Genomic DNA, 13,966 nt, shown 5'->3' with positions numbered 1-13,966 from the left:
CCTCTATCACTCCCTTAAAAGCCCATTACATAGGTAAGCGAATTTGTATAGCATTATGACATTTTACCTCTCGATAAAAAATATATATGTAGAAATATTTCTACAACATCAAAATTACGCCGATTAAAATGCCCGTCCCATATTGTTTTTTATTTATGTTCCTTTCTTTTGTTTTGCTTCCACATTCACTATTGTTTGCTCTCTAAACATTCGAAGGAAGGTTCATTCGATCCAAATTATTTTTTTAGGGGCCCAAATCTAAGTAAAATTCTTTGAGTGTCCTATGTACTACTTTTCACGAAAACTGATTCCAAATTTTTTTTTGCCCGAATTAGTACCATCAAAAGAGACTTACGAGCTATCTTTCAAAATACAATTTTGAATTTCAAGATGCCGCTTTTCCAAGTGACTGCAGAAGAAAGAATTTAAAAGACTAGAGGCCTAAACAAGAAAAAGCAGCCTATTTTTTTTACTAATCAAATAAATTTGACCAAATCCACGAATGGGAGATGAAGAAAGCTTGATAAAATGGGTAAGGTTTAAATGCCTATGATGCACGATCCTCAATAAGTATTTTTGAAATCATAAACATGTCAGGATATAGCCTAGGCCAATGATTGTCTTAATTTAGAGGCTAGCCAATTAGCTTGTCAAAATCATAAATATGAAATGATATAAGTTAAAGATAAAATATAGAGCAGAAACTCTACAGTACATTGATACCTTTAACATGACCATCATCCTCTAAATATAAATAGTAAAAATCTAGTTAAATTCTAGACATGCTACTTTTTGCTATCTTTGAGGAATTAGGTTAGGAAAAGGAAAATTTTAGTGATGAATCCAGGGTTAGAAACATACCCTGGAAAGGTATTGTCAAACTACTATGTTAATCCTGGTAAATTTATAGCAAACAGTATAACTGGCTTTTGTATAAAGTGAATATACCACTTGATGCCTTTTTTTGCTTTTTACAAATATAATAATTGCTTCTACTGGAAATTCAGATTTAAGCACTTTGTTAGCTCTTAAAAATGATGAATTTTCAAAAAATTATGACAGTTCATATAACTGACTTACCCATGAACATACCTCTTGATGCCTTTTTCATGTTCTTTACAAATATAATAATTGCTTCAATCACAAATTAAGATTTAAGCACTTTTTGAGCTCTTCAAAATGACAAATTTTCAGTTAGAGAATGATGTATCACTCATTTTCTACAAAATAATACTATGTTTTCTTGGCACCATCTTTTCCATCAAAAAAATAATGCTACATTTTCTCAGTGCTAAAATTATTTATAACAAGGTTAGGTTAGGTCAAAAAGTGCTTAAATTTAAATTTCTGGTTGAAGCAGTTATTATATTCATAAAGAACATGGAAAAGGCATCAAGTGGTATTCAATTTATACAAAAGCTAGTTATGCTGTTTGCTATAAATTTACCTTAATCCCCTTCTGATTTCTAAGTTGTAGCAATTTGCCTTGGCCTACTTGACAGGGCCATGCCTATTAGATTTTAACAAAGCAACACTATACCTCCATTTCCATTTTTTGTTCTCTGAGTTTAGTTTTGAAAATCTAATTCCTGTTATTTGAGTAGAATTTTAAGCCATAGGCTTTCACCTTATCTTAATCTATTTGAGGTAGGTTAGCTTGAGCTGTCCCTCATATGAAGCTGATTTGCACTTTGTTGCTTGCCTCTAGACATTTTTGATGAGCCCAACATCTTGCCAGTAAGAAAGACCAGCAAGGCACATGTCAAAATTTGTAAAATTATGACAGTTCATATAACTTACTTACCATAAAGTGAATATAGCACTTGATGCCTTTTTTATGTTCTTTACAAATATAATAATTGCTTCTATTGCAAATTCAAATTTGAGCACTTTTTGAGCTCTTAAAAATGATGAATTTTCAAAATATTATAATAGTTTATATAACTGGCTTACCAATAAAGTGAACATACCACTTGATGCCTTTTTTATGTTCTTTACAAATATAATAAATAATAATTGCTTCAACTACAAATTCAAATTTAAGCATTTTTTGAGCTCTTAAAAATGACAAATTTTCAATTAAAGTATGAGTTATTGCTTGTTTTCCACAAAATAATACTATGTTTTCTCAGCACTATCTTTTCTTGGTTGTTTTTGAAAAAATAATGCTACATTTTCTCAGTGCTAAAATTATTTATAACAAGGTTAGGTTAGGTTAAGAAGTGCTTAAATTTGAATTTGCAGTAGAAGTAATTATTATATTTATAAAGAACATAAAAAAAGGCATCAAGTGGTATGTTCATTTTATTGGTAAGTCAGTGATATGAACTGTCAAAAATCTACCCCAAAATCAAGATGGGGTCAAAGAAGAGCCCTAAAAAGTCTTATGAATATTGTTACCTCTTGGCTACTGATAGTCCTTTTTAATAGGCCAAGGATGGAGTTTGCTCAGGAGACAACATGGCTGTGGAACCTCAATCCCTCATCAGTGATCAAACCAATTACCTTAAAATTACAGCTTGGAGCAATATAAGGGTTTATAAGAAAGAGACCAAGGTCTCTTTCTTCTTCCTTTTCACTAAATAGTCCCCTATATTAGTGATTGGATTTAAAATTGAAAAGGTAGCCATTGGTTTGTTAGGTCCAAGGGGCAAAATACAACAATTGCTTGTATTGAATTAGATAAGCTAGTGTTGAGTCCAATTCTATAGCTTGTATAGATTTGTTGGATTTTATGTGGGTTAGCAATACCAAAAAGTTTGGCATCATTAGCAAACAAATGCATATTGTTATCCTCATGATTGGAAATATTGTTGATATGCATCAGGAAAAGGGTTGGGCATAATACAGTTCCCTGAGGTACCCCACTTATTTTTATGGTCTCATCAGAGTAGATTGGCTGGCCACTTGTATCAAATAAATGGACTTTCTGCATGTGGTTTGTGAGGAAATTAATCAGCCAGTCTATAAGGAGTGAGTTGATATCAGCAACAGATAATTTTGAGTACAGTTGATTATGGGGCACTTTGTCAAAGGCCTTAGCAAAGTCTAGCAGCAGCAGGTCAACTGGATGTCCTTGGTCAATCAGGTTATTTATTATTTTATATGATTCCAACAAGTTTGTTTCAATTGATTTTCCAGACTGGAATCCATACTGCTTGGGTGACAAGATCTTGTTGGTGGTTAAATGTTCATGAAATGAATCATTGACTATGCAATCAAGCATCTTAACCACACCTGAGGTTAGGCTGATAGGTTGGTAATTCTTAGGCTTGGTTATAGTCACCTTTTTGAACACTGGAGTTATGTTTGGTTCTTTCCAGTTTGCTAGGAGCTCTCTAATGGCAAGCAATGTCTGGAAAATTCTTGTGATGGGATCTGCTATCACTTCTGCAATTTCCAGGTCCTGGTGACTTGTTAGCATTCAACTTTTTTAAATGTTTAAGGACTTCTGTAGATGATACCATGGTACTTTCATTTCCATTGGGCTTTTATATTGTGGTTTGTTGGGGAAGGTAAAAGGCCATCAGGCTCAGGGATGAAAACTGAGATAAATTGCTGGTTCAGTAAATTAGCAAGTTTATTGGTCCCTGTAATTTCCCCACCTTGCTTACTCGTCAGTTTTTTAACACATTGTCTATTGTGGTCTTGGTCTTGGCTCATATGCAAGGCCTGTGTCAAGTTTTAAGTTTGTTCTGGCTATTGCAATACTTCTCTCTGTAATCAGGTGATTGGTGCTGTTTATATTTGTTCCAATATCTACTTTTATGGTTGATTTCCCTCTTAATCTCTCTTATCATTACTGGGAGTGCTTTTGGTTTTGGGACAAGTTTACTTGAAGTGTACTGATTTGCTTTATTTATTAGTAAGTCCTTGAAGTGCTGTTCTTGAGAGCCAGATAAGACAATCCCATGCAATTTTGCCAAGATCCATTTGAATCTTCTCATAATTAATGAAGGTCTTCTTGATGTAGTGATTTGTTGTTCTTATGTATGGCAAAATGTTCACTTTTCCCAATTGGGAGCATGTATGAAGTGGACAGATGAGCTTCTGGTCTCTGGAGAAATACCAAGATGAGAAGGCTTGGCTGCTGACCATCTCCAAAGCATGTTGGCTGGTTGACAATTTGGTGGAGAAGAACATCATGAACAACATCAATGATTTGGGCTCATAGGACCAGAAGATACATCGGGAAACTGGTTTTTCCATGTTATGTTGGGCAGATTGAAGTCACCTGCAACTGGCATGTCCCTATGGTGGGTTTCTATAATCTTGCAGGTGAGCTCTGCTAGTTTCCTATCTGTCTCCTCTGGTTATGGAGCAGATGGACTTCTGTATGCACAGCCAATTCTGACAGGAGGGTGGCTTTTATTCTCAGTAACAGAAATATTGAAGACAATGGCTCAAGTCTAGGGGATCCAGTGGAGTAGCTAATTGGAGTGATGGTGTAAGAGGTTTTGACAAGTGCCAGTGTTCTCTGGCAGCAATAATTGGATAACACATTGGATGCTGTATGATAGCTTTGCAAACTGATATGTGAATCTAGAAACTGGTTTCTTGAATTCTTGGGGCACACCTCAGTAAGAAGTATTACATCATAATCATTTGCATATATCAAAGATTTCAGCTCATTAATTTTGTTTGGTATTTGGTCACTGTTTGCTATAAGAGCAAAGAAATCTTGATTTACTTTCTGTTTTCTTTGGTTGAGTACTTCCTTATGGCAGTGATTCATGTTGAGGACAGACCTGTCTACAATGGATAGAGGAGTGCTTGAAGATCTGCTATCATCAGTTGCTTTGAAGCTTCCATTTGTAAGGAGCTTATAGGATGATGAGGTGTCTAACAGTTCTAGGTGGGGTTGGGGTAAATTGAACCTGGATGAATCAAGTTTTTTGGAACATTTTTTCTATGGTGGATAGCCGGGTTTGTCTCTCCTAGTTCAGTTCAGCAGATAAGATTTTTATTTTCTCCCAATCTTCCTGAGATGCATCTGCCTGAACTGAATTTCCTGACATAGATCATAGGTTTTTTTGCAGAATACACCTCTTTAAGTTTAGGACAGAGAAGATAATAGGAGGGGGTTGGCTGTGGGTTGACTCTCATCAGCTGGTTTCAGGTCTATCAACTGGCAGTGGTTGCACTACTAAACATCTAATGTTGCTTATGTTTGCACCCATAATGCTGTACAGCTCTACAAGCTGTCTTTTGATGGAGGTCTTGTTGTTTAATGCTCCTGGTTGCAGGGGTATACCATATGCAACCACATTAAGCTTTCTCCTCCCTCTATCTTTCTCCTATCTGAACAGTCTTTGGACCTTGTCTTCAAGGTGAGAATTAATGGCTTGTTTTAATTTATTTGTTTCCTTGTGCATTGCAACTCCAAAATGTTCTTCAACTTCTGAAATGGTGCATCTTTCAGCCACTTTGTTTTTTCAAGATTGTCAATAAATTCCTTGACTTCGTTTATCCTAGCAGTAATGTCTTGCTTCAGCTCTTCTACTGCCCCTTTAACGATTTCCGTGATAGCCAAAGCACTAGAGACCTTAAATGTTATCAAGTTAGAAATTTTGGCCAACAGGTGGGTCTGCTGGAGTACCAGAGTGCTTACAAATCAGGCAGTACCACTGCATGTCTCCAATGATAGACATTTTTGTGAAAAGTTCATATTCCATGCTGGGCATTTTTCAACATTCAATGCATAGCCATTTTTCACACCCATCACATAAGAATGCATTTGAATCTTGTTCAAGACTGTATTTACAGCCAGCATAGAACTCTTGGGATTTCTTTGGGCTGATTAGCTTCTGTTTGCTATCCTGTTTAGGCAGCATCCTTTTTTATGTAACCATTATCTCATGGTAGACAGAAACATAGAGGAAACATATTTTATATATTTTTATATACATATAGATTAAACATATCTAGGTTATAGATCTCTAAAACCTCATAAATTGGGATTAAAAAAATTGGTGAAGCTGACAATAATTTCCTTGTACTTGATTTAAGCAGAAGATCTTTTTTTTAGGTTTAATTTTTCTATTGCAAAATTTTTAAAGGTCAGTGCCCAGGGGTGAATCTCCAGCATTTTTATTGAGGGAGAAGAAGGGTCTGTATCCAGATAGTCAAGGGGCTTGGGATATATAATAATTTTTTTGTCCACAGTATTGGGGGGACTCCCCCACCCAACGATTCCCCTGTCATTGCCCTCTATAGAGAGAAGGAGTAGATGTAGGTACTTCAAAATACCATCTTGGGACATACTTTAGTGTGTAGATCCATCCATGAAATTTTCATTTTCCTAAAATAACCACTTTCCAAGTGAGCAAAAAGTAGCTTTAATTTTCATTTTCCTAACATAACCACTTTCCAAGTTGGCAAAAAGTAGCTTGTCTAGAATTTTACCACATAATTTAGCTAGGATGAAAGTGAATATGTTTCAGTTTACCAAATTTAAAACCAAATTTGGAGAGATTTTTAGAAAAAGACTAAGGAAAATAATAATCACCATTTTGGAATCAGCTGCAAATGGCTTCTCACTTTTTTAAAACATGTTTTTAAGCTTTTATTGTTTTGGGCCTTTTAAGGACTCAAAATTTAATTTCCCCTGTAAGTAATTATTGAATTATGCAAGAACATAAAAAAGGCATCAAGTGACATATTAACTTTTGTCCTAACTAAATTGGGTTATAAACTGCAAATTTACACATGATTAAGTAATCATTTCTTGGGTAAATTACATTTTGAGCTCTTACAGGGCTCAAAACAGCCTATAGTAACCAAAAGTGTAAAATTGTGTTTCTAAAAAAAATAGCAAGTGAGAAAAAATTGTTATTTTTAGCTGATTCAGGAATAATAACTATTATTTTCCTTATTCTTAATAGTAAATTGTTATTCTGAAAACAAATTTGCAGGAATTTTTAAAAAGAGCTAGAAACAGTGGCAGTTCTACACCCAGGCAGGGGAGCAGCTACACCCACCCCCACAGTTCTTCCAACGTCTGATGTTAAATTCCTTTTAATTTGTATTTTTACACTCCTATTAAGGTACTCAATTGACTAAAAATTGTTGCAGTTGTAAGTTTTGTATACCTTGCCCCCCTCCCCAGTTTATGAGACATACAAACATTACTGGTTAGTTTATTTATAGAAAAACCTGCAGTTTGTACAAAATGAAAAACTGCATTGCTGATTTGAATCATATTTATAGATAACAGTTTCATTATTCTGTGTAATTTCTCAAAATAGATGGCATTGTGTAAAGAAATTGTAGTTGTGTAATGAATTTGGTTTTAATACACAATAGTCTTTGGTGAGAGAAACGATGAGTACCAAATCAGTCTCTTTGATCTCAAAATTATTTCAATACTCAGTAAGTTAAATCACTCTTTTATTATTAACATTTTGAAGAATCCAGCCTTGTATTTTAATTGAGTTAATTTGTGCTGGTTAAGCTTGGTTTGTATTTAATTTGATTTTTTAAAAGTTGTGAGCAACTAGCCTAATTTCTGCTGGAATAAGCATAGACTAGCCTGTAATTATTAGGCTAATGTGCTATGTAACAATTGGCCAATGGTGGCTCTAGGCCTGGGTAGGAGGGTACGAAAATAAATAATTACCACTCCAGATTCAAAAGCAAATGGCAATTTTTTCTTACTGGACAGTTTTTTTCAGACTTTTTTTTTTAACTTTTGGTCACAATGGACTGTTCTACCTTTTGGACCATGTTAATGGCCCAAAATGGAAGTGCTCCCAGAAACAATTATTGAATTATGATAGAGCAGGAGAAAAGGCATCAAGTGATGTATTCACTTTCATCCTAACTAAATTATGTTGGAATCTGTATATTTACCCTTTCAAGGTCCAATGCGGGAACTCTTTGGCTTCATCATTAGTGTTGGCAGTTATTTAAGATATGATGAAAAAAAATAACCTCAATTTTTCCAGCCCAGTTACAAACAGAGAAGTAAATAAAAATAACAGATTGCTGTAATTATAGGAAAAGTAGGCTATACAACAATATTTATTTTGGTTTTATGATAATCTTGGTTGAAGCATTATTTGATTTAGCTTCTATTCCATCATTTTTTGCAGAAGGAAGGCAATTGATTATTTTTTGCTCAATTTTTATTTGTATCAAAGTTTATTGCACAATAAACATCCCTTTAAATATAGACATCAGGATTACATTTGAGATTTGATCATACTTTTGTACATTCAAAATATTATTGGATTAGATAACATGAATTTAGGATAAATCAATGGCTTTGGAATATATTACTTTAAAATGATGGATCTAATACTTGAATTCTGAGTTTTGAACCAATTTGATAACTTGACATCATAGTCCAAGAACAGTTGACAAGGTTGTAAGTTATATTTTAGGGCCCTGTTAACAGATCAAAATGGAATTTTCCCCAGAAGCAATTATTATTTTTGGAATATTATATTTTAAATCAGCATGAATTTTTAGCGTGTTATAGTGTCATGTGCAGACTATACACTTACTACAGAAAACTAATTTCAGAGAAGTTCTCTTGTAGCTATGTGAAAGTTTTTCATAAAGTCACGTTTCCATTTTGTATTTTACAGCTAAAGGCCTAATGAATCATATAATTGGATTCCCTATTATCCTCTACTGTGTCTGAAAATTTGTTCTTGGAATTCTCATTGGTTGATTGTCTCTCCATTATATTCCATAAAAAGCTAAATAGAAATATAGCATAAGTTCTCTGGATTATTCATTACCTAAATCTAGGAAAAATTTGTATCATAATTGTGGAGTATTTTTGCTTCTAGTTTTGTATATTTTTTAGTAGATTTTTGAGAAACAAGAACTCTTTATTTCACAAGGCAGCTGCAAAATACGAAATAGAATTGATAAAATGCAACTTTTTCTAATGCAAAAGTTTGTAATGGGTGCAATTTCCTAAATGATAGCTATATTTGAATAGCTCTGTAGGAACTTTGATTTTTGAATACTTGTTTTCCACATCAAAAGAACCTGGTATAACAAAATTTTGTTCTCAGTTTTGTTATTAGTGATACCTGTGTTTCAGAAACAAGAATTGCTAATGTTGTTAACCAACTGTGGTGAAAATCATTTTTTTTGTTTTGTTTTAAACTTGTTTTAAAACTGCAGTGCAAAATTCTTTGCTGTTTTGCTGTAATACTGTTAGTATTACAGCACTATTGCAGCACATTATCATGTGCTACAATATTACAGTATTACAGCACAAAAATAAATTGCTATTATTATGTTGCTTTTGTTCTGGAAAATCGATGGAAAACTGAAAGATACCTTACTGAAAATGTATCAAATTATGCATTGCTTTCAAGCAACAAAAGTCTATATGAGTAAATATATACAAAAAAACTATTTGATTCCCCACTTAATGCTCTTTACAAGTATGATAATTGGTACGACCACAATTTTATCCCAGACACTACCCCCTCCCCTTAAAAGAATCAGATATAGCTTTAGACTATATACAAAAGTCTGCTTTTTTGTTGTTATCAAATTGGCATTATCCACCAATATTTGATGAAAAATAAGCATAGAAATAATCCGAATCCACAAAATCAGCTGCCTTTTGTTTAGAACTTAGGGGTATATCTGGGCTGGGACTTAGTTGTAATGACATTGTGATTATATTAGAAAAGAACATTGAAAGGGGAACCAAATAGCAATTAGTGTATTTGGAAAGAAAGTTTAAAGGTACATTAAATGATATACTCATTTTGATTAAATATAATTTAATAGTTAAATATAATATAATTAAATGGTATGTTCATAAGTATCTCTATATTTACCTACCATTTGATTCCCCATTCATGCACTCCTAGTCACAGTAGCAATCACTATATTAGGAAATGGTGTTGGGCAAGAATTAAATATCACTACTCTATTGTTATCATTAATTAAAAAAAATATGAATGTAAAGGTAAAGGGAGAGGTTGAAACTTAAAAAAATTGTTTCCAGTTTATGCAACATATATCCGCAAAACTAGCTCAAATTAACTGCTAGCACTTTTCTGAAAACACAAAACTGATACAACAGAAAAAAGTGTTATATATAATTTTTAACATATTTTTATATGTTATAAAATAAACTATAAAATATGTAATAAAATATAACATATTTTGACATATTTTTTTAACATATTTTTTTTAAACTATAAAATATGTAATAAAATATAACATATTTTTTTAACATATTTTAAATGGTATGTTCATAAATATCTCTATATTTACCTACCATTTGATTCCCCATTCAACACTTTCAAATATAGCCCTTGGCTGTTTTGGCAGTGTGTATTATTTTTTGTGCTTAGTCTCATCAACATTTGGCACATATTGTCAAATTAGACAGTAAACCTGTTAAACCAGCCAAGTTGTATGTATTGTCTGGGAATCTGCATGGCCCCCATAAGAGGAAGGGACTGGAATGGTATTTTCATGTCAGAGGTGCAGTTAAGGGGGAGGGGTGGGGACTAAGCTTATGTTTTCAGTTTAATTTAGCCTATGTGTCTGCATTTGTTGGCACACTGGACGATTTTTCACATTTTTTTTATATTCCCTCTCCAAACTCAAAACAAAAGTTGCACTCCTAGTCACAGTAGCAATCACTATATTAGGAAACGGTGTTGGGCAAGAATTAAATATCACTACTCTATTGTTATCATTAATTAAACAAATATGAATGTAAAGGTAAAGGGAGAGGTTGAAACTTAAAAAAAATTGTTTCCAGTTTATGCAACATATATCCGCAAAACTAGCTCAAATTAACTGCTAGCACTTTTCTGAAAACACAAAACTGATACAACAAAAAAGTGTTTCATATAATTTTTAACATATTTTTATATGTTATAAAATAAACTATAAAATATGTAATAAAATAAAACATATTTTTTAAACATATTTTTAACATAACATATAATTTTGCAACAATTCTGCAAATGTAAAATTTACTGAAAGGACAAGAAGCTTATGTCATTGGATTCATTAGTTTCAAATCTATCTGTTCACTAAGCTAGAATTATGATATTACTTAGGGTTTTGCCTTGTGAATGAGCTAAACTTTGCTTAAAAATAGGAAAATTTTCATTTAGCCAATGATTTTCAGCCAATTTTCAATTTATTTTTTAATCTAAAAAGCAAACCCTATTTAAAATATTGAATTTAGTTGATAGATGAAGCTGAACTCAGATGTTCAGTGACGGTAAAATTGTCAGCATGCATTAAAAAATCAAAGTCTTAGGTCTAGAGAAAATAACATATCAAAAACATGCATAGGGAACATCACCTTAAGAAGTCTACAGCAAATAAAAGACTGCTTTCAATAGCCTTACACTAGCCCTGATTTTGTATGAAACAGTTTGTAGTAACAAACTGTAAGTAAGGAGCAGCTTGGCCCAATAGCAAGCAAAACTATAAAATTGGAATTAACAATAAATCCACCAAAAGAATTGGTTTTTTATGCTGATTAAATAAATAATTATTTATGTGTCGAGAGCCAAGATCAAAACATGCATTAATTATAAAACGTCCAGAAATTAAATAGAAAAAACAATTTTTTTTAATTGAAAGTAAGAAGCGACATTAAAACTTAAAACGAACAGAAATTAATCCGTATATGAAAGGGACTTTTCCTCCTCAACGGCCCGCTCTTTACACTAAAGTTTGACTCTTTCTCTTAACTCTACTTCTTAAAACGGTAAAAAACTTGATGGGTAAGTCTAAACTTAATGAAACTTATATATTTAAAATCAGCATGAAAATGCGATTCTTTTGATGTAACTATTGTTATAAAAATTCCGTTTTTTAGAGTTTTGGTTACTATTGAGCCTCCTTACTACACTTCGTTACCACGAACTGTTTGATTCTGAACATATAAAATTCATTAAGTTCAGTTTAAACAATCAAAAGCTACAAGTCTGAGAAAATTTGCCTGATTTTTGAAATACTCCAAAAAGTCAAGCAATCTTAATGAACACAAAGCCTACATAGTTCAGCATATCAGGGAACACTACTGTCAAAGTTTTGAGGCTCCTATAAACAAAATGCAGAATTTTGCATTCTTTGCCAGAAGAAAAATCACAGATCTGTATTTATCTGCAGTTTATGTTTTTTCTAGGGATGATTTTATTTAACCTATATGGAATGCACTGCAAGTTGTGCAATTTGCCCTTGTTCACATGTATTTGTTACTGGGAAACAGTCTATAATATTATTTTGGGGGGGATTTTCCAAATGGAGATCTTCTATAGGATGAAAAGTTTCCAGGGGAGAAATGTTTACTGAGAGGGAAGGGAAGGGAATTTCCTGGCAAAATTTGAAAAAGGGTCAGAAATTAAATGAAATTAAATTCATAAATAGAAATTAAATACTTTCAAATGAAAGTAAGGAGCAGCATTAAAATTTTTCATCACAATTCCTTAAGAAGGACTGCTCAAACCCAAGGGCTGTTTAATGAATGAGAAGCATTTTTAAAGAACTTTGAGAATTTAAGCATGAAGAGCAAGGGTTGAGGAAGGGATAGCTTTTCTTATATGAGAGATAATTTCTGTGTATTTTAATTTCTGTAAGTTTTAGTGTTGCTCCTTACTTTTAGTTGAAAAAAAGCTTGTATTTTTATTTAATATGATTTAAACTTGATAAAAACATCAAGGAAGCTTAGTTTTTAGTAAAGTCCTAGTTTTTCAAAATTTACAAATAGAGAGAAAATATCATGAGTCAGTTTATTCAGTTTTCCCATTCAAATCAAACCCCCTAGTAATTTCCTACAACTTTTTGATTCAGTAAGATCACCTTTTGGAAAATGAAGAAAAACAAGAGCTAAACCCCATAGGCACACTACTCATGCTAAAATGTAATTTTTGTTAATTTTCAAAATGGTGAACTGTAAGGCTCTAGCCAAAGGTCTTATTTCATGAATCGATTGATAACCTTAAAATTGGTATTCCCTGAACTTTTGTCCCTTTTTGGGCAAAAATCGATGTTTTGTGGAACAAAACACCAGAAAACAACACTTATGCAGAATGATCTCTTTTGTTACTTAAAAAGGGCACTAGGTGATAGCATATATATCCAAATGAGCCCTCTTCCAATATTCTATGACCACAGGTTCAATCACCATGGGAAAAAAAGGAGGTGACACATTCAGAGATACCTATGTGAAAATGCGATTTTCCTTGTTGTTCAAGATATAGAACTCTAAACATCCATTGAAGGGTTTTTAATTATGGTGATTTCAATGGTGAATTTTTGCTCTATTTAATAAGTTTTTTTCTAGGGGTTTCTGGCTCTTTTTTTTAATTAAAAATGTTTGTCTTAATTCTGTTTGATTTCAATAATATTTATTGTTGTGATCCAGCACCTATTGAAAAATGTTTCTCACTAGACAAATTCTTAGAAAATATGCTTTTAACGTTTTGCTTACTATGGGCTGTGGTTTACTCTTTAGTTGGTTAAAGCTTCTGCTACAACCTTGGTAGTGCTTAGTTCTCTTGGTACAAGACCACCTAAAATAGAACTGAGATAACGTAAAACTTGATAATTCCGTTTTCCTTGTTTTCCCTTATTTTTGACAGTAACCTTTTTCATCATTGGATGGGGGGTTTAATCAGTAAACTTTGATAAGAATTAAACTGTGAAGTTTAATGGGCTGGGAACCAATCATCTGTAATTACTGAACTGAAAGTTTATTTCATTGACCTACCTAAATTTGTTCATGCTTTTCTGTATTTTTTACGTGATAAAATTTTGAGGATTGTAGAAAAAAAATGGTTCATCCACTTTTAGAAATGCTGACCAATAGAAAACTTACATTGTATTAATGTAATCTTACCTGAATAATTAAGACCATATTTTAAGCCTGAATTTTTTTTCAATTCTTTCAAGCCTGGTTTGTAAGAAATGAAAAGTCCACTTCTAGCCTACATTTCTTTCCAACAATTAAAATCAA

At 32.7% G+C, this 13,966-nt stretch overlaps 1 protein-coding gene across 2 annotated transcripts in view; it reads left to right on the top strand.

Annotated features, from left to right (window-relative positions):
• The first annotated feature begins 411 nt into the window (after positions 1 to 411).
• The window catches only part of LOC136037888 (protein Hook homolog 3-like), a 99,439-nt gene continuing 85,884 nt past the window's right edge, over positions 412 to 13,966 (top strand). Inside the window, exon 1 of one of the 2 annotated variants that reach the window (XM_065720742.1) lies at positions 412 to 532. In XM_065720742.1, coding sequence (XP_065576814.1) covers positions 503 to 532 — 30 coding nt within the window. In that variant the 5' untranslated portion in view covers positions 412 to 502. Of the gene's footprint in view, positions 533 to 7,304; positions 7,372 to 13,966 lie in introns of those variants that run through there. The other variant, XM_065720741.1, reaches the window with a different exon arrangement.

Source organism: Artemia franciscana, chromosome 17 (assembly GCF_032884065.1).
Source record: "Artemia franciscana chromosome 17, ASM3288406v1, whole genome shotgun sequence".
Taxonomy (NCBI): domain Eukaryota; kingdom Metazoa; phylum Arthropoda; class Branchiopoda; order Anostraca; family Artemiidae; genus Artemia; species Artemia franciscana.
This window is presented reverse-complemented; position numbering and strand designations above follow the sequence as displayed.